This window comes from Xenopus laevis, chromosome 7L (assembly GCF_017654675.1).
Source record: "Xenopus laevis strain J_2021 chromosome 7L, Xenopus_laevis_v10.1, whole genome shotgun sequence".
Classification (NCBI taxonomy): domain Eukaryota; kingdom Metazoa; phylum Chordata; class Amphibia; order Anura; family Pipidae; genus Xenopus; species Xenopus laevis.
Genome location: NC_054383.1, coordinates 2,934,004 through 2,954,618, shown reverse-complemented (window position 1 = coordinate 2,954,618; position 20,615 = coordinate 2,934,004). Strand labels below are relative to the sequence as shown.

Here is a 20,615-nt window from a genome sequence, read left to right as displayed (position 1 = left end):
ATTACAGCCAGGGAAGCTCATTTTCTGCTGGATAATTAGTGACGAGCCCTAAGCTTAGCTTCTCAACAGCCAATCAGAGCCCACTGAGCATGTAAGTGTCACAGACACTTTCCAAGATGGTGACCCCCTGTGACAAGTTTGAAGTCCTGGATCATTGCTGCTATTGACAAGCTCAAACTTTAACCTCCTGCAATAAGTTCACTATATAAAATATGGTATTTTTAGCCACATTCATTTTAAGGGTTTAGTTCTCCTTTAAAGGGGTTGTTCACCTTTGCGTTAACTTTTGCTATGATGCAGAGAGAAATATTCTGAGACAATTTGCAATTGGTTTTCATTTTCTATTATTTGTGGTTTTTGAGTTATTTAGCTTTTTATTCAGCAGCTCTCCAGTTTGCAAATTTCAGCCATCTGGTTGCTAGGGATCAAATTCCCATAGCAACCCTGCATTGATTTGAATAAGAGACTGGAATATGAATAGGAAAGGCCTGAATAGAAAGATGAGGAATAAAGGAGTCTTAGGGTGGTGGCACACGTAGCGTTTTGGGGAGATAAGTCGACTAGCGATAAATATTCTCTTCTTCAGGCGACTAATCACCCTGAAATGCTAGAATGTGAATTGCCGGCGGGATGGCACTCGATTCACTTCAGATTTCGCCCGAAGTTTCCTTGTGAGGCAGTTTCAGAAAACGAAGCGATCTGCGTGCCATCCGCCCGGCAATTCACATTGTAGCCGGCGGGAAGGAATTTTAGGGAGATTAGTCGCCCGAAGATGAGGAAATTTGTCTCTGGGCGACTAGTCTCCCCAAAACGAGCAATTGTTTCTAAGATGGGGTCAGTGACCCCCATATGAATGCTGGAAATAGTCAGAAGAAGAAGGCAAATAATTGAAAAAGTAAACAAAATAAACAACGAAGACCAATTGAAAGGCTGCTTAGAATTGGCCATTCTATGACATAATAAAAGTTAACTTCAAAGTGAACTACCCCTTTATAAAGGAATCTGCATTTTCCATGGGTAACCAGTAATGAATTGAGGTGAATAACACACTCTCCATACACAGAGCTGGATTTATTTGCCGTTTAACCATATAATATGGTCAGTATTAAAGGGGTGAGATGGTAACGCTACATCATTAGGATCATTATTCTGCTTGGATGTCACATGCCTTGAATCCTGTTCTCATACAACCAGTAATATGGCTCCATTTGTGAGGTTACTGAATGGGAAGCACCCTCTCACCTGTTGCTCACCTGGTGCCAATAGCTTAAATGTACCAGTTTTATGGGTGTCAATGCTCCCGACTGGGCAGATCTATATCTGGCACCCCAGTATTCTGTTCTTAGTAACCTCTACTTTCTCTGCAGCTCTTACCACCCCTGTTTGGCGGTTACAAACGCAGGCAGGTACTGTATGAAAATGGGGCGGAGCCTAATCGTTAGACTCGCTCTTACTCCGCCACCCATTTGTTCTTACATTTGTGCTTCTGCACCAATTGCTGTGTGCTAGGGGGGTAATTTTACTGGTAACTCACAGTTTTATTATTCCATTATCTATCACTGAGATATATTAACACTTGATTTGCTCACCAATGTTCACCATTCACTCTCATCAATCTGATAATGCACCTTAATAATCTCTTCATTCTGACACTGGATCATGACACGTCTAATGGTAAAATAATCACTGGAGATTCTGCTGGTGGGGCAAATAGCTGGGTCCTTGATTTGTAAAATATACCTGAGATTTAACCTGATTTACCTTTATGTTTAAGGGTAATTTTAAAGGGATGGGTCACATTTAAATTAACTTTTAGTATGTTATAAAATAGACCATTCTAAGCAATTTTGCTAATGGTCTTCATTATTTATTTATTGTAGTTTTGTTTTTAATAATTTGCCTTCTTCTTCTGACTCTTTCCAGATTTCAAATGGGGGTCAGTGACCCCATCTAAAAAACAATGCTCTGTAAGACTACAAATGTGTTATTGTTACTTTTTATTACTCCACTTTATATTCAGGCCTCTCCTATTCATATTCCAGTGTTTTCTTCAAATCAGTGCATGGTTGCTAAGGTAATATGGACCCTAGCAACCTGATTGCTGAAATCGCAAACTTGAGAGCTGCTGAATAAAAAGCTAAATGACTTAAAATCACTCTCCAATTTGCAATTTCTGAAATCCGGTTGCTAGGGTCCAAATTACCCTAGCAACCATGCATTACTTGAATAAGAGACTGGAATATAATTAAGGGAGGGTCTGAATAGAAAGATGAGTAATAAAATGTAGCAATAACCATACATTTCTAGCCTTATAGTGTATTTGTTTTTTAGATGGGGTCAGTGACCCCCATTTGAAAGCTGGAAAGAGTCAGAAGAAGAAGGCAACTAATTAATAAACAATAAAAAATTAATAATGAAGACCAATTCAAATGTTGCTTAGAATTAGTCATTCTATAACATACCAAAAGTTGACTTAAAGGTGAACCACCCCTTTAAGAATTAAGAGGAGTCCTGAGAAAATATTGGGCCTCAATTGTTGCTTGAACCAAATTAGGTCATGGTACCTTCCACCTATTCAAAAGGAATGTTTCATGCACATATTAAAGGCACGTAGGCAGAATAGAATAAAATAATGATAATATCCCGTTATCTTATTATTATTTATTAACATGTATTTATTTAGCGCCAACATATTGTGTAGCACTGTAAAGTAAATGTGATTATACCACTAAATCACATGAATTACATAGAACATACGGAGTTACATACATCACAATCAATACCGGTACAAAAGGTGAGGAAGGCCCTATGCAAAAGAGCTTACACTCTAAAGGGAAGGGAGTAATGCACAAGGGGGCACATTTACTGAGCTCGAGTGAAGGAATAGAAGAAAAAATACTTCGAATTTCGAACTTTTTTTGGGCTACTTCGACCATCGAATTGGCTACTTCGACCTTCGACTACAACTTCGACTTCGAATCAAAAATCGTTCGACTATTTGACCATTCGATAGTCGAAGTACTGTCTCTTAAAAAAAAACTTTGACCCCCTACTTCGCCAACTAAAACCTACCGAACCTCAATGTTAGCCTATGGGGAAGGTCCCCATAGGCTTTCTAAGCTGTTTTCAAAGGAATTGTTCGATTCGAAGGATTTAATCGTTCGATCGAACGATTGTTTGTTCGTTCGATCGATCGAACGAATAGCGCTAAATCCTTCGATATTCGAGTGAAGGGTTTAACTTCGACAGTTGAATATCGAGGGTTAATTAACCCTCGATATTGGACCCTAAGTAAATCTGCCCCAGGGGCGTAACTACAGAGGAAGCAGACCCTGCGGCTGCAGGGGGGCCCAGGAAGTACAGGGGGCCCCATGAGGCTCTTATTGATGAGCAATTTCAACATATATTGGTAAAACAGGACAAACACTGGATATGTTGGGGGCCCTAAAATTAATTTGCTGTGGGGCCCAGTAACATCTAGTTACGCCACTGATCTGCCCCTTGGTGTGGGAGTGGGCAAGATTGAATTAAGTGGGTGAGAAATGTGGTACTGTATGTGGTGTTGCGTTTGGTAGTTAAGCAGAGTGAGGGGAGGCTTCTCGAAAGAAGTGCGTTTTAAGAGATTTCTTGAAAGCAGAAAGGTTGGGAGAAAGTCGGCCAAACCATGGGTTCCAGAGGAGGGGTGCAGCCCTTGCAAAGCCTTGAATGTGAGCATGTGAGGAGATAATGAGAGAAGAGTTGAGTAGCAGGTCAGTAGAGGAGCGTAGTAAGCGAGTGGGTGAGTATATAGAGATGAGTTCAGAGATGTAGGGTGGGGCAGAGTTATGAAGTGCTTTGAATGGCAGGGTCATTAATTTGAATTTGATTCTGAAAGGTAACGGAAGCCAGTGCAGGGATTGACAGAATGGCGAGGCAGAGGAGGAGCGGTTGCTGAGGTGTATGAGCCTCGCAGCAGTGTTCATTATGGACTGGAGAGCTGACAGTCTCTGGAGGGGAAGGCCAATTTAAAGAGAGTTACAGTAGTCTAGACATGATGTGACGAGAGAGTGAATAAGAATTTTGGCAGCATCTTGGGTGATAAATGATGGTATTTTGGATATGTTCCTTAGGTGGAAGTGACCCGATTTAATAAGTGACTGGAAATGAGGAGTGAATGACAGGGCAGAATCTAGGATAACCCCAAGGCACCAGGCCTGGAGAGAGGGGGTGATAGTGGAATTGTTAACTATGATGGATACTTCCGGGATGTTGCTGGTGTTATTATTGCCAAATATAGACTGACAGACTTACTCCACTAATAATTTAAATTGTTTTGGAGGTAAATTCACAACCCTGTGCTGACCTTGCATGTATTTATACACATAAATCATGTCTGCTCTGAGACACAACTTGTTTACCAAAGCTTTTCTTCATAATGTTAGTTCCCATTATCTGCCCTTTGCCGAAACACACTCATCTCGCAAAGCCAAGATCTGAATGACATAGTAGAGGGTGAGGATTTTTGTTTTTCCACTGAGCAGCTGCAGTCACAATCTCATTCACATAAGTGCATTGGAGACAAATCAAATCTCCTCCTTGGCAAGTCCCCAGCTCCACCTGCTTTTTTCTTTTGTTCCTCAGCTAAATAAAAGATGCCAGGAAATAGCTCAGCCCCTGCCAACATTGCAGTGATAATGTCATTATGTAATGTTATTATATGATATTCTGCACATATACATTTGTGAGCATTAGTACCCATGACATAGAGCAGCAGCAATGTGTACACTATCACAAGCCTACTCCTTAATGCAAAGATTAACAACACCAAGGGAGTGTCAGTACCACCCAACACCTGGCTTCATTCCTGTACACTAGAGATTAAAGTGGTTGTCCTATAAATTAATTGTTAGCATGACGTAGAGAGGGATAATTTGTAATTGGATTTAAGTTTTTATTATTTGTGGTTTTTGAGTTATTTAACTTTTTATTCAGTAGCTCTCCAGTTTGCAATTTCACCCATATGGTTGCTAGGGTCCAAATTATGATAAGGAGCCTTATGATAATTTGGGGAATTAGGATGACCCAAAAGACACAAAGAACAAAAGGTTCCCTTCTAGTGAAATTGCACTGGGCACGGTAATGTCTCTTTGTGAGAAATAGAAGTGACAGTTTCTGTGTTTGTGGAGCCTGAGGGAAAAGGACATTGAGAATACACTGAACTGCACACTTGCATCAAGAAGATTCTCAGGCTGATAACACTGTCACCCTACTAAAAAAAAAAAATAAGAGAAATAAGGAATAGTGTAGAATGAGCCAGTTCATTATCAATACTTTGCTTTATTTCAGCCCACAAGATCATCTAGTGAAAGCGTCTACTCAAGGCCTGGATCCAGCATTCCAGGGTCTCCAGGACACACCATATGTGTAAGTATTATTAAAGCCAAAGTTCCCTCTCTGGATTTAGTATTACAGCTCCCATCATTCTTAGCCTGCCCAGCTCAGAAAATCACATTGAGGGGTTCCTATTACTTGGTTTCCCCTGTAAGGGCACACTACAGTGCAAAAGAACGACAATCTTCAGATGGACACACGTGAAATACTGTATGTTACTGTTTATGTTACATATCTGTATATAGCTGTGTTTTTTTAAGCATAAAGAGTAAAAATACACCTATACTATATATGCAACATATGCCTGATAGTTGGGGACCCTGCCACTTGTTTCTTTCAATGCTGTCTCTCCTATGGAATACACAAAGCAAGGACTCTTATTATACATGAGGGATTTAGGCACACTCTCACTCCCAGTGCAAGGAAACTTACTAACTAGAGAGGCTCACCACTATAATAGATCAAGGACAGTCATTCCGCTTGAAATCATCACATGTTGTTGCTCATTGGTCTTAGCAGTGGCCGTCCCTTTAATTAGTATCAACCAGCACACTCATCTGGGAACTTTCCAGTTCATTTACAGATAGATACATAAATCTGCCTCTGCTGCAAATGCAGAATCTCATGGTCATGGCTCACCCAACCATCTTCTTTATCTTGTCTTTTCAGGCTAAAGTAGATAATGAAATTCTGGATTACAAGGATCTGGCCGCCATTCCAAAAGTAAAAGCCATTTATGACATAGAACGTCCTGATCTTATTACTTATGAGCCCTTCTATACATCCACTTATGAGGAACGGCAGAGTGTGGGAGAGGTAAGGCTCAAGGGCATTTTCACATTCAAATGTGCGATTTAAAGGGCACAAAACCCACCTCTAGATTTACCCAGTTACTTGAGCATGCATCCTAGAAATAGATTGGAAATGGTTCAGTGGCGTAACTAGATGTTACTGGGCCCACCAGCAAATTCATGTTAGGGTTCCCAACATAACCAGAGGTTGTCCTTTTTTTACCAATATTTGTTGAAATTGCTCATTAGTAGAGCCTCATGGGGCCCCTATAGTGCCTGGCCCCCCCTGCAGCTGCAGGGTCTGCTTCCTCTGTAGTTACGCCCCTGAACTGGTTAGAGGGCACCCTGCATCCCCTGGCAATTACAATTGTTATTTCACTCATGGCCTCTAAAATAATGACCCTTCCCTACATAAGGGTGATACAGTATGCATTCCCCTAACTGTTAAACTACAGTATATAATAAGGGTCATTTTACCTTAAACAAATACTAAAGGAAGCAGTTTATAATGTACATCTGCCCACAAGAGTGTCCTTATAACATCTTTCTCTTACCCTCATGTAACAATTCAATTGATTTTATTAACAGCCTCAGAGCCCAAGAAGTGACAGGTCATCCGTGCGTGGAGAGAGAGTAAGTTCTGAGTGGCCCAGACTCTGTACTAATACATTCCCTCTGTGTCTTCTGCAGCTTTCCTCTTGCTTTCCCTCAGTATCTGTCCTTCTGACACTTCTTCATTATTTGTGAAACCCAAGAAAATACTCGAAAGAGTCATAAATTGTGTTATACAATAACACAGAATCATTTGACGTTTATTCATACACCTTAGGGGAATTTTTGGTTGATTGAGGTTACTATGTTATCTCCCATAAAGGATAAGTAAACCTTTAAAACAATTGAATGGAAAATTGATGAGGGTGCTATTCTAAGCACTTTTGTCATTTATATTCATTATTTTTCTTTAATTCCAAGATATTAAGGTATACAGTACGTGTACTGTTAATATGAATGAATTTTGTTACAACAGCACCACCTACTGGTCAGTTTCCCACCAGTCTGACCAGCAAGTAGTCAAGGAAGTTGTCAGGAGAAAGAAAGAGGCTGATGTTCTTCTGCTTAGGAAACACGTGAGAAATGTTTCTAATTGTTTTCCTAAGCAGAAGAACATCAGAGCAGCCTCTTTCTTTCTTCTGACAACTTCCTTGACTACTTGGTGGTCAGACTGGTGGGAAACTGACCAGCAGGTGGCGCTGTTGTAACAAAATGCATTCATGTTAATACATGTATCCCTTAATATCTTGGAATTAAAGAAAAATAAATAATGAATGTAAATTACAAAAGTGCTTAGCCCCCTCATCAATTTCACATTCACTTATTTTAAAGGTTTACTTGTCCTATAAGTTGTACAGTATCAGAGTATAGCTTATTATACTTCTCTTTTTATATGTATTTATACCATATGTCTGAATGACATAGCAACCTTTGTTCACAGCTCTCTTGGCTCATAACAGGTTGCAGAAAAACATTGGTGTAACCATCATTCAGCCATAGTCCTAACAATATGTAGAATAGCAAATACATATTTACCCTTCCAGGTGTATCTAGGAGCTCAACCTTGTCTTTAAATCTCATCCTGAGATGAGTTTGGCAGCCACTGCCCTATTGGATCAGTACAAGATGTTTGGAAAATTGTCTCAGTGTCATCTTTTTAAGCAGCTCAGGGACCGAGTCAACTGCAGTGTTCTTTGTCAGATAACTGAATTTACATATTTTAAATGAATAGTGTTGAATCATCTTTCCCCTGAATGTGCTAGAATCTGCATTCCATACAGTGCTGCTCTGGCAGTGACATTTCCAATGGACGCTGGAAAAATCGACGCTTCGAATAATCGGGCACAAAAGCTTCTGCTCTTGGGGTCAGCTGCCCTGGTGGAACATTTATTCATGCCAGACGTTTCTTCGCTCGTTTCTCTGAGTTATAATTGCACAGTTAATCCGTCTGTAATGTTTATGAAACGTAGAGATCAACATCCTGATCTAAATAAATTGTGTATGTGTCTATGGATAGGTTATAGAATTAAAATGTGACGGGATGCTTGCAGTGCCATCTAGTGTTTATTAAAGGGGTTGTTCACCTTTAAATTAACTTACAGTATGGTGTAGAGAGTAATATTCTGAGACAATTTGCAATTGGTTTTCATTTTCTATTATTTATGTTTTTTGAGTTATTTAGCTTTTTATTCAGCAGCTCTCCAGTTTGCAAGTTCAGTCATCTGGTTGCTAGGGTCCAAATTACTCTAGCAACCAAGCATTGATTGGAATGAGAGACTGGTTTATAAATAGGAGGGGCCCTGAACAGAAAGATGAGTAATAAAAAGTAGCAATAACTATAAATGTGTAGCCTGACAGAGCATTTGCTTTTTAGATGGGGTCAGTGACCCCCATTTGAAAGCTGGAAAGAGTCACAAGAAGAAAAATAATTCGAAAACTATAAAAAAAAAGAAAAAAAAGGCCACCTTAAAAATTGCTTAGAATTAGCCATTTTACAACACGCTAGGTGAACCACCCCTTTATCAGTACTGTTTTGAAAGTGTTATTTTTGGGACTGTACTACATTTACCAGTGTGTGAGATTTAACATTGTCCCTGACATTTCAAGTACATTGAGCCCCCCCACAGGCCAGTCTTACAGGCAATTTACACATCCCCCACTTGCCAGAATAACCAGATTGCCAGTCCAGGCTTGTAGTGCCCAGTGACTCATTTGTGTGGGTGGATTGAGTTTTAATTCTCTGTTTTAGACAAACCTGATTAATCAGATGAAAGGTGGAAAATTACTGATACCAATCCCATGCGGCTGCAGACACGGGCATTTTGCAACTATTCCTGTTACAAACTGGGGAAACAGGTTTTCCTTACTGATTCCCTGACATGGTATGAAAGCCGCAGAACATCGCAACCAAGCACTTAGATCCTCATGTAACCAATCAGAGCATTAAGAATTTCACTGGACAGAATACACTTGTAGCCAATCAGAGCTTTAGAACATTTACAGGCTATACCAACCCAAAGCTCATCAGAGAATAAGAACATTCACAGGGTTTTATTATGATGTAGGCGTGTATTGCAAGCATTATCTGTCTGTCCCTTGCTAATCTCTGCACTGCTGGTTATGACTAACTACTGGTTCTAACAAACTGCTCTTTTTTTTTAACTACTTCAGCTTATTCCTAATTCAGTTTACATTGAACTGGAAGCAAGCGCTGTCTATGTTACTAATACTAATCCTGCCACTTTGTTTTGCAGTCACCCAGGACTGTGTCCCCAACACCCTCTATGGAGGTAAGTGCTGCCCTTTAGTTGAAGTAAAGATATATATTATATGCCAGCGACCAACTGAGGCCTCCATGCAACCTGACTGATACCTCTATGCAGTCCTTCTGATACCCCAGACAGCCCCTTGAAGGCAATGTAGATACATTTGCAAAGGACACATTGGGTAAAAATAGATTTATTTTTGGATATATCGGGGATGTCCAAACTGTGACCCTTCAGCTGTTGTTGAACTGTTGGTCATAATTTAGCACCAGCTGGAGTGCTGTAGGTAGAATTTTGTAGATTTATGTCATATCTCTTCCTGAGATAGTGGCCCTACCTTCCTTGAGGTGCTGGGATGCTTTACCTGCCAGCCAAAAGTTCTATCAAATAATATGCAATGAAACTTGCATTTGGGTAACCCACCCTCTCTCTTTTAGGGTTACCAAGATGGCCGGGACCGGGTGATGCAGAGGTCGACTAGCCAGGGCTCCATCAATTCTCCAGTGTACAGTCGCCATAACTACACCCCCACTATCTCGCGCTCCCCACAGCACTTCCACAGACCTGGTAAGGGCCCGAAATCTTACTGTAAACTAAAGGGATAATCAAGCCTTACCCTTGTTACACATACTATACCCTTGGTTTTAATGAAGAAAAGCACTTTAAATTGTGTCTCTATGTAGCAGCCATGATGGTGTTTCACAAAGCCTTAGGAGATATCCCAGAGAGCTTTTCAACCTCTGTATGTGTCTGTCTGTGCCCATTACATTCTATAAACATACAGAAAGATACCATTGATTTATTAGTGCACCCATCCATTGGAAACATTCCAGTTATTTAAGCGGTTGGCATCAGCACAAAGAGACAGAATAGCATTATTTATACACTATTCAGATCACCCAGAATTGTAGCCATCTCCGTTAATTTTCTAAAATGACATATCCTACTGTTTGCTCTTCTATTGTTCTATGGATACCTAACATTAAAGGTGGCCATAGACGTAGCAATTACGATCTTTCTTGGAAATGATCTTTCCAAGAAAGATCGTTCGTTTCAACACACACGTGTAGAGCTGAATTGTCAGATATACAAATAGAACAATAGAAATGTACCTTTATTTGGCGATTCAGCACTAACAATGGCCGAAGCTTGGGTGCCTTCAAAGGCACCCGATCAAAATTTTCCATCCAGCCGATCGGCGAGCCAACCGATATCCAAGTCTTTTGCCGATATCGGTCGGCTCTTTTCCCACCATACATGCACCGAATATCGTATGAAAATTCATTTCATATGATATTATCTTTGCATCTATGGCCACCTTAAGGGAGCACAGATTACTTGGAGGGGAACATATAGTACTGACAGTAGACGGATACATTATTGTAAATGTACTGGTACCTGCAAGGATCATTTCAGTTAAAGAAAATACAGATACACAGGCTTGGAGGTCATTTAGGGAACTAAAGAGACACAGGGCAGGCAGCCAGTAACTCAGAGGCAGATAATGAGGCACAGACAAGACAGTCATTTACTCTCAGAAGTAGATAAGCAGCAGAATATATCACCCTGGTCCCCTGTGATTCCCTACAAACTTATTTTGTAGGGTCTCCTCTAAACTCCCATACTCTACTGTAGCTTCGCTAACCGATTCTCCTTTATTTTACCCTTTAATACTAGAGACCCTCTATTTCCTCCTTGATCTTTTTTCTTATTTTCTGCTATTTTTTGTTTGTTTCCCTCCCTCTGTCTTTCCGCTGGTGGTGTTCTGCCTCCTCGTTCCTCTGTCTGTGTCTCGTCCCTTCTCAGAGCTGTTGCGTACTGGTGGGCAACGATTGCCTTACATGCGCACCAGCAGTTTCAGCTCCACCCTCAGCGACTCCCGTCCCAACTCCCCATTCCGACACCACTCGATCTTACATGTGAAAGGTAAGGAGACAGGCCGGGCCAGGTAACCGCCCAACACTAGTGGAGTTATTACCTTCTTGCCACAGAAGCTAATAAATTTAATACCCACTGGGCAGCCCTCTGGTGCCTTTCTCTATGCATGCTTCCAGTTTGATGTCCGTGCACTGCGGAATCACTGGCGCCTTTGTTTTGACGTTTTGAAGGAACAGCATGTTTGTCTTCTGACGATGTGCAAATCAATAGGCAATATGCAATATGCATAACATATATGAATTTATTGTAACAATCAGAAATGTTGCTGCAGTCTGCTGTGCAGGTCTCTGTGAGGCTCACATATCATATACACACAGACAGTAACAGTATAATATATAGACACAGTGTCACCCCCATATTATATACACACAGATAGTAACTGTATAAGATATAGACACAGTGTCACCCCCATATCATATACACACAGACAGTAACTGTATAACATATAGACACAGTAACCCCCATATCATACACACACAGACAGTAACTGTATAATATATAGACACAGTAACCCCCATATCATATACACACAGACAGTAACTGTATAATATATAGACACCCCCATATCATATACACACAGACAGTAACTGTATAATATATAGACACCCCCATATCATATACACACAGACAGTAACTGTATAATATATAGACACCCCCATATCATATACACACAGACAGTAACTGTATAATATATAGACACCCCCATATCATATACACACAGACAGTAACTGTATAATATATAGGCACAGTAACCCCCATATCATATACACACAGACATTAACTGTATAATATATAGACACAACCCCCATATCATATACACACAGACAGTAACTGTATAATATATAGACACCCCCATATCATATACACACAGACAGTAACAGTATAATATATAGACACCCCCATATCATATACACACAGACAGCAACTGTATAATATATAGATACCCCCATATCATATACACACAGACATTAACTGTATAATATATAGACACCCCCATATCATATACACACAGACAGTAACTGTATAATATATAGACACCCCCATATCATATACACACAGACAGTAACTGTATAATATATAGACACCCCCATATCATATAGACACAGACAGTAACTGTATAATATATAGACACCCCATATCATATACACACAGACAGCAACTGTATAATATATAGATACCCCCATATCATATACACACAGACATTAACTGTATAATATATAGACACCCCCATATCATATACACACAGACAGTAACTGTATAATATATAGACACCCCCATATCATATACACACAGACAGTAACTGTATAATATATAGACACCCCCATATCATATACACACAAACAGTAACTGTATAATGTATAGACACCCCCATATCATATACACACAGACAGTAACTGTATAATATATAGATACCCCCATATCATATACACACAGACATTAACTGTATAATATATAGACACCCCCATATCATATACACACAGACAGTAACTGTATAATATATAGACACCCCCATATCATATACACACAGACAATAACTGTATAATATATAGACACCCCCATATCATATAGACACAGACAGTAACTGTATAATATATAGACACCCCATATCATATACACACAGACAGTAACTGTATAATATATAGACACCCCCATATCATATACACACAGACAGTAACTGTATAATATATAGACACCCCCATATCATATACACACAGACAGTAACTGTATAATATATAGACACCCCCATATCATATACACACAGACATTAACTGTATAATACATAGACACCCCCATATCATATACACACAGACAGTAACTGTATATATATATATATAGATACAGCTTATGCTACTGATATAAACACACACATTATAGTACCAACATGCAAACTGTTTACAATAAACTGGGCTATCTAATCTGAGATTAAATTTGCTATTCTCAGTAAACCATACGATTGTTTCTGTCTTTTTAAGAAATCTGCCTAAGAAATCAGAAATCCGCCTGATCCACACACACACACATAGTCAGAACCCTACACAGAAGACAAGCGCAACTCTTGCTTCAGATTAGGGATTGGACAAACAGAAATTGGTCAAAAATAAAGATTTGCACATCTCTAATACTCTTTGTTATGCGCGTGATTTTACAATGATTCCTAATGGATAACACTAATGTTACATGTGTTTATGTGGATAACGTAAATTTACTCTGAAATACTGCATTTTCATTGTTTTCACTCAAATACACCAGTCTTGTCAGCTTTGTATCAATGCGCCATCACTTCCACTGGCCCCATTCCAGTTATTTTTTATCAGTCAGAGGTGGTGGGTTCATGTGGTTGTTCTTGGGTATTTTCCAAGCTTTTAATGTAACAGGATATATTTAATAAATGTCATTGGGGTAATTTATTTTTTTTAATTATGTATTCTCAAATGCAAAGTGGCAGTGGTAGATAATCCATTTAGCCAATTAGAGAATGTTTACTGCAGCCAATCACAGCTTCTGATTACAAGGCTGAGGAAAGAAGCCAATCCGAGCTTTAGAACATTTACAGAGTGTATTAAAGACAATGAAAAAAAATATATTATTAGAATAATTTTATGCCATGCAAATTTTCTCCACCACTGAGCTAATAGGTGCAAAAGGTGCAGTAAGAGAAGCATAAATCACTTTCTTGCATTTGCTGACATTTTTTACGATAGAAAATTCTCTACAAACCTCATTCGCTTTGGTCTCCTTGTGCTTCCAATGGACACAAGACACCAGCCTTCCCTTCTATATTTGTGCCTCTTGATATGAGCTAGACTCTAAGGGGGTTATTTATTAAAGTCCGAATGCCAAAAATTCGAATAAATCAAGGTTTTTTTTTTTACTATAAATCCGAATATTTAGTCATTTATTATACCCCAAGAATGGAAAAAGTTTGAATCCGAAAATCCGGCATCTCAGACCTGCTGAGGTTGTATATAAGTCAATAGGAGAAGTCGCAAAGATATCCTGATCTGCGCTAGGTTTCAAGTTTTTTCCCCCAACTGGAATTTTTTGGGAAAATGTATTGATAAACAAGGGAAAATAACCCGTGCAGATTTGGCAGGAGGATATTTCAGAAAATAATAAATTCGGATTTTGATAAATAACCCCCTTAATATACCCAATTTAGTGTGTGTTTCTTTTCTGTTTTTCTACTATTTGTAATTGAACTTGGCAATGAAATGTAGTGGGTTCTGAGGATCCAATTAAAATAGTAGTAGAAGGTCAGCTGACTTGTGACAGATCTACCCCTTGTTATGTCCCTTCCCTTTTAAGTACAGCATGATATTTAATGGGCAAAAATATTCTACAATTCCATATTCCTGACATTTGTTGGGCAGCAAAGGTAAAGCAAGGCATATTCCATCTTGTCGTTAGGGGGTGTTTCTTGCTAACACAAGCTGCTGTTGAATAATGTCTCTCTATGCGATGATGCTTAATTCGGATTTAATTTGTGCTTGGTGTCCTATTGCACCCTCCCTGGCATGTGTAACTCCCAATACCCTCGCAGAACTGGATATGGGAGTTTGTTTGTGCTGATAACACACAACCCCCAGATATTGCACACCCCATTATCCTCAGCCAGCCATTAGCTTGATAGCATATGCAGTTTACCAATAATGAAGGCATACATATTCACCTTATTTCTGGAACAGAGTAAAGTTCATAATAAAAAGCCTTATGTTCTGTTTTTTAAGAAATCAGTTTTATATTCTGCTTCTCTGCAGCGCCAGTTAAAACCTGGAGGCGACCTTTGTGTTATTGCCTTAATTTCTTAGGTGTTTATTCAATTTCCCTCTCTGAGCTGGTGAAACCCTGTGGCCAAAACTGCAGCAAATGTGGCAAAATTCACCATCATTGTATAAGTTGCTCATTATTCCACCAGGAACCAGGGCCTGGAGCAGGGAGTCTAACTCAAGCAGTGGGTGGGCAAGAACACTTGATGGCATCTTACAGTGGATAGGGAAGGGAGTCTAACTTAAAGTGATACTGACACTAAAAAAATACTTTTTAAAATATGAATGTACATTAAAAGTTACCTATAGGTAATTCTGGTGTCAGTATCTCTTTAAGCAGTGAGTGAGACAATAATAGATGGCAGCTTAGAAGGGTGGGACATGGAGTCTGTGACTCAAGCAGTGGGTGGGTCTAGAGCACTATGATGGCAGCTTACAGGGAGGTTGGGCAGGGAGTCCAACTTAAGCAATGGGTGGGACTATAATATTTGATGGCAGCTTACAGGGTGTGCGGCAGGGAGTCTGTGACTCAAGCAGTGGGTGGGACTAGAACACACCAATGGCCACTTACATGGGGGAGGGGCAGGGAGTCTAACTTAAGCAATGGGTGGGACAATAATACTTGATGGCAGCTTACAGGGGGTGGGGCAGGGAGTCTGCGACTGAAGCAGTGGATGTTTTGGTAGGATTATGGATGCTGGAATATTGTAAAAGTAAAAACCTTTAGAATACAGCTTTTCAAAATTAAAATATGAAAAATGAAAACATTCTCACACAATGTGACATAGGAAAAAATATTCACACCGTGAAAAACTAAATTTTTACTCATATCTGCATGCAGGAGTAAATCTGCCCGTTGAGTTATGCAGTGATTGCCTCTAATCAATGGAATATACGGTTTCGGAATGTTGCTCTACAGCGCCATCTATGGGTTCTGGGTGTTTCTATGAAAGTCTATCTTTTGATTTCTGTTTAATTTATTATTCTGTTACTGTCCCTTTTCTGCTTCCTTCTCGCTTTTCTTTTGCTCTCCTTTTTATTTGGAGGCAATGAGCCAAACAGCGGCAGGAATTCCCCAATCCCTTATCGACCAGACAGTCGCCCTCTCACTCCAACATACGCTCAGGCCCTTAAACATTTCCACCTTCCAGGTAGGAGCTGGAGCCGTGTCCTGTCTGTCTCCGTGTCCTTTCCCAACATACAGTGTCCCCGCTTGATCTGTTCTGTGTTCATTGTCTCACCTTGTCTGGCTGGTGATTTACATTGTCCAGTTGCACTTGTGCCCAAGTCCCAGCACCCATGATAGTTGCCCTTGCTCAGACTTAGTCAATCTAACCAGCCAGCCCTCTGCTGTGTGAATCAAATGAAAGTGATCAGTAGAATGGCATCCAAATCTGCTATTCAAACCAGTTCAGAGGAAGACCGATTGTACCCCTAGAACTCACATGAGACTTTTATAAAAGATAAATGAACTGGGTGGCACCAAACCAGTCAGGGCACCTGCAATTTCACCATAGAAAGGTGCTGCTGTAAGGTTCCATAGACAGTCACTATTTATTGGGCTGGTCTTCTCAGACTGTCTCTCTGCTTGTAAAGGTGGCCATACTCTGGCAGATTAAAGCTTATTATATCAGTCCTTTAGACCAATTCGGCAGCTTATCATGTATGGGGGCGATCCGACGGGTCTCCCTGATCGATATCAGGCCAAAAATCATCCAGATATCAATCAGGCAGGTTTGATTTTTTTTTGGTTATCGAGGACCATGTTGGCTAGTTCATGCAGTCCTCGTCCATTTCATTTGTTGTAATCTGATTGTTTGGCCCTAGGGTTTGGTGACCTTGGCAGATGTAATTTATTGTGTATTGCCACCTTAAGGTTTCTGGGTATAAGGAATTTAAAGGAGAAGGAAAACTACTCAAGCAGTTTATTGCCAATAGATTAGCCACAATAGTACAAGCTATAACACTATATTTATTCTGCAGAATGCTTTACAATACTTGAGTAAATAGCTCTTGAAGTGTTCTCTGTTTGTTTAGGATAGCAACCGCCATATTGGCTTGGTGTGACATCACTTCCTGCCTGAATCTCTCCCTGCTCACTCATAGCTTTGGGCTCAGTTTACAGCAGGGAGGGGAGAGGGAGAGAGGAACAAACTGAGCATGCTCAAGCCCAAGCCTGGAGGTTTAAGCTGAAAACAGTTAGTCTGATACAGAAGCCCATGAGTACACAATAGAAGAAAAGAAATGTGCTGTTTCTTTTGACAGAGGACTCAGAGCAGCATTACTTTGAGGGTTTACTGTGTATTTATATAGACCTTTCTGATAAAGCTTACTTACTTTTAGCCTTTCCTTCTCCTTTAAAACCGGAAGAGTTCAAACAAAGTACTGTATATTCCAAAGCGAATTTTTTTTGCTGTCTAGTATTAAAATCATCACGTTTTGATAACTGAGGTAAGGGACAACTTCTTATCCCTACATTTATGGATCAAGGCTCCAGTAATATATACTGCTATATACTGTTGTACTCATCTGCTCGCATATTGCGGCTGCACCCCCTAACACTGCTTATTTGAATCATGGGGCGAAACAAATAAAATACTTTGCAATCAGTTCACATTCATGTTCAAAAGTGTCAGTTTCAGCGGTGGAACAAGACTTTGGGGGCTCACAGTGAGAGATAAGGCACATTCTCCCCACAGGCTATAATAGTGTAACACGCTTAGGTGGAGCCAAGTGATCACTGCACTGTTGATGGTGGTTTCGGGGGGACAGGGCTTTTTTTTTCTTTTTTTTTTAAGGTAAGTTTTATTTCCTTTTTAAACATACATCACACTTACATACAACAATAAGTACATACACAGACTAATCCATGTAAGGTTGAAACGGTGGATATAATGCACAAGCTGTCACCAAGCATAATACAATAAAATTATTATAAGGGACGGACACTCCAAAATACGGTTGTACGTTACTGGTAAGGGCTAGGTTGGGACCCTCTAGAGTATTAAGGAGAGCTAAGACTCGCCCGAGTGGTGACTCCTATTTTTAGATGAGTTTCTACTAAGGCACAACAATGTATTGCAATCAAAAAAATTTTTTTTTTCAAGTCTCTACCCATTTGTATATTATTATTATATTAATGGTATTGGAATGCTTCATGTTAGAATTGAATTAGTAAAGGAAAAATATAAAGTACCATATCCGATCATTTTCTTTTCTGGGTTGAATTAATTTGATTACATTTTCTTGCGAGATTAAGGCTGGGCTTTAAGATAGGCTGTAGTACTTAACACTACTACTGGCTGGAAAGTCCTGCTGTGGGAGGGCCATGGATGCATCTCTCTTCTAATGAACCTGCATTGCCTCCCCATGTCTAAGCAATTGGATCACCCAAATCTGGGCTGCCAAATAACCACTCATTTGGTGACCTTGCCAATGAGCTGCTCTTCCACTCTATGACTTTAGTTTCATCACGACATGAGACAAAACCACTGACGCTAGAATTTTTTTTTCATTTCATTATTACATTTTTTTCCTTTGTCCAGTTGAAAACGTTCCAGAAAACTGAAATTTGACCTTGGCAATAACTTTTAGTGTGAACAGCTATTGTCTTGGTTGTCTTGGTTGTTGTCTATTATGAACTGTTTCCAGAGTTCATACATTTCATTGTAAAAAGTCATCTCTTCTGCATAAAATGAGCCTTCTTGTTATGATTGTCACTGTCTGTGGTTAAATGTCCATTTCCACAATCATTCAGGTGCACGTTTCATCTTCTCTATATGCTACAGAGCTACTCTACTCAACCTCAGTTCTCTACCTTTCTCCTCTTTTCCCATATCCCTATATCTGTAACCTAGAGTTCTCTTTTACTGATACTTATCTCTCTTTTATCTTCCCAATGTTACAATCTCTGTATCCTGGACTCTCTGAATCTCTCTCTTCCTTATTCTCTTATCTTCCCCATATTAGAGTCTCTATGTACTAGTGCAAAGCCAGTGTATAGGGCCCTCTGACTGATAGCCATGTTACAATGTTTATACTCAAGAATTCACCACTATTCAACCTTATCTGTCTGCCCTCATTCCCATGTTACAGTCTATTTGCCTTGGGTGCTCTACTACTCTATCTCTTTCTTCTCTTTTCCATGATACAATGTATATACGTATGCTAGCGTGTTCTCTACTCAACCTTATCTGTCTACTTTGTTTCCTATGTTACATTTTGTATGTCTCTACTCATCCTTATGTCTGTCCTCATTCTGTGTTACAGTCTCCTAATCTCTTTCCTATGTTGCTACCCCTGTGTGCTCCTTGACTCAAACGTGTATGTTTTGTCTTTCTCATGTTACAGTCTATGTGTTTTACTCTCCCTTCTCCCTCTGTTTAGCCATATGATTTACTACTAACGGCTTTTCTTGTTTCAATCCCACAGATCAAGGCATTAACATTTACAGGAAGCCTCCAATCTACAAGCAATACGGTAAAGCCATTCTGCACTGCTGGGGATTTGAAAAAAGACCGACTTTAGCTTGGCCTTTATGCATGATCCCTTAAATTCCTTGCCTTTTACTCATAGGGATTCCAGTTGAGCTTATGTTTTTCTCTAAAATGCTATTGGGTGTGGGGACAGTGGCACATCTCTGTGTCTTTTCCATCGTTAATAGAACAAGGCAAGCTGCAGTTAAAGTCAAATTTAGGCAGTATAAAATCTTACTTCTAGCCGTAGTTCCCTTTAAAACATCCATACTATTATGTATCACTGATTATGTTTCCTTTTTCTTGGAAAGTATCTGTATTCTTGGTATAACTTTAAGGTCCTGTGTCTCTTGGTCACCAGTCATTTATTTATTATGATAGCAGTTAGCTTGAATGCTGGGGGTTTAGGCCCCTATAGAAGGATACATAAGTGAACTAGAATACAATAATTATTTGCTATGCTGAGTGAATGGCAAATCATTTTTAGCGCTCCGGCAACAGACTAACATGACGGGATACAGCTTTTGTTTTCTGTTCCTCATCTAAATGTTGAATGCATTGCGCTTCATTTCATTTCCCTGTAACCTTGTCTTGTTTTATTTTGTTTCATGGCTTGTTCTGTGTCCTCCCCTTAACATGTGAACATATAACTCATGGCCTGGTCCAATTCTCTCAGTAAGTACGCATTGATCTCCTTTTTTTTAGTAACCCTAGAGCATGTTTGAAGGAGCTTGGAATTCCTTTGTGCGCTTAGTTGTAGGGCCATTTCCGGCTGCTGAATTCTTAGCTCACATCATTCTCAGGCCCACGTTCACTTCATAGTAATAAGAGATCACCATTAGGGGGCACTATTGTGCTTAAAATATATTTCCCAAAGTTTTAACATTCGTTACTGCCTTTCCTACATTTTGAGGGAAAAATATATAGGCATATAAAGGGAAGTGATCACCAGGGGAT

At 39.7% G+C, this 20,615-nt stretch overlaps 1 protein-coding gene across 29 annotated transcripts in view; it reads left to right on the top strand.

Annotated features, from left to right (window-relative positions):
- LOC108696012 (actin-binding LIM protein 1-like) overlaps positions 1 to 20,615 on the top strand; it is a 160,143-nt gene that overhangs the window by 120,478 nt on the left and 19,050 nt on the right. For 7 of the 29 annotated variants that reach the window (XM_041570130.1, XM_041570122.1, XM_041570118.1 and 4 more), the window contains exons 9-17: positions 1,368 to 1,406; positions 5,326 to 5,403; positions 6,040 to 6,186; positions 6,750 to 6,794; positions 9,467 to 9,502; positions 9,916 to 10,045; positions 11,285 to 11,404; positions 16,230 to 16,334; positions 19,615 to 19,662. In XM_041570130.1, the coding sequence (XP_041426064.1) occupies positions 1,368 to 1,406; positions 5,326 to 5,403; positions 6,040 to 6,186; positions 6,750 to 6,794; positions 9,467 to 9,502; positions 9,916 to 10,045; positions 11,285 to 11,404; positions 16,230 to 16,334; positions 19,615 to 19,662 (748 nt within the window). The remainder of the gene's footprint in view (positions 1 to 1,367; positions 1,407 to 5,325; positions 5,404 to 6,039; positions 6,187 to 6,749; positions 6,795 to 9,466; positions 9,503 to 9,915; positions 10,046 to 11,284; positions 11,405 to 16,229; positions 16,335 to 19,614; positions 19,663 to 20,615) is intronic. The other 22 variants (XM_041570116.1, XM_041570125.1, XM_041570117.1 and 19 more) reach the window with 10 other exon arrangements.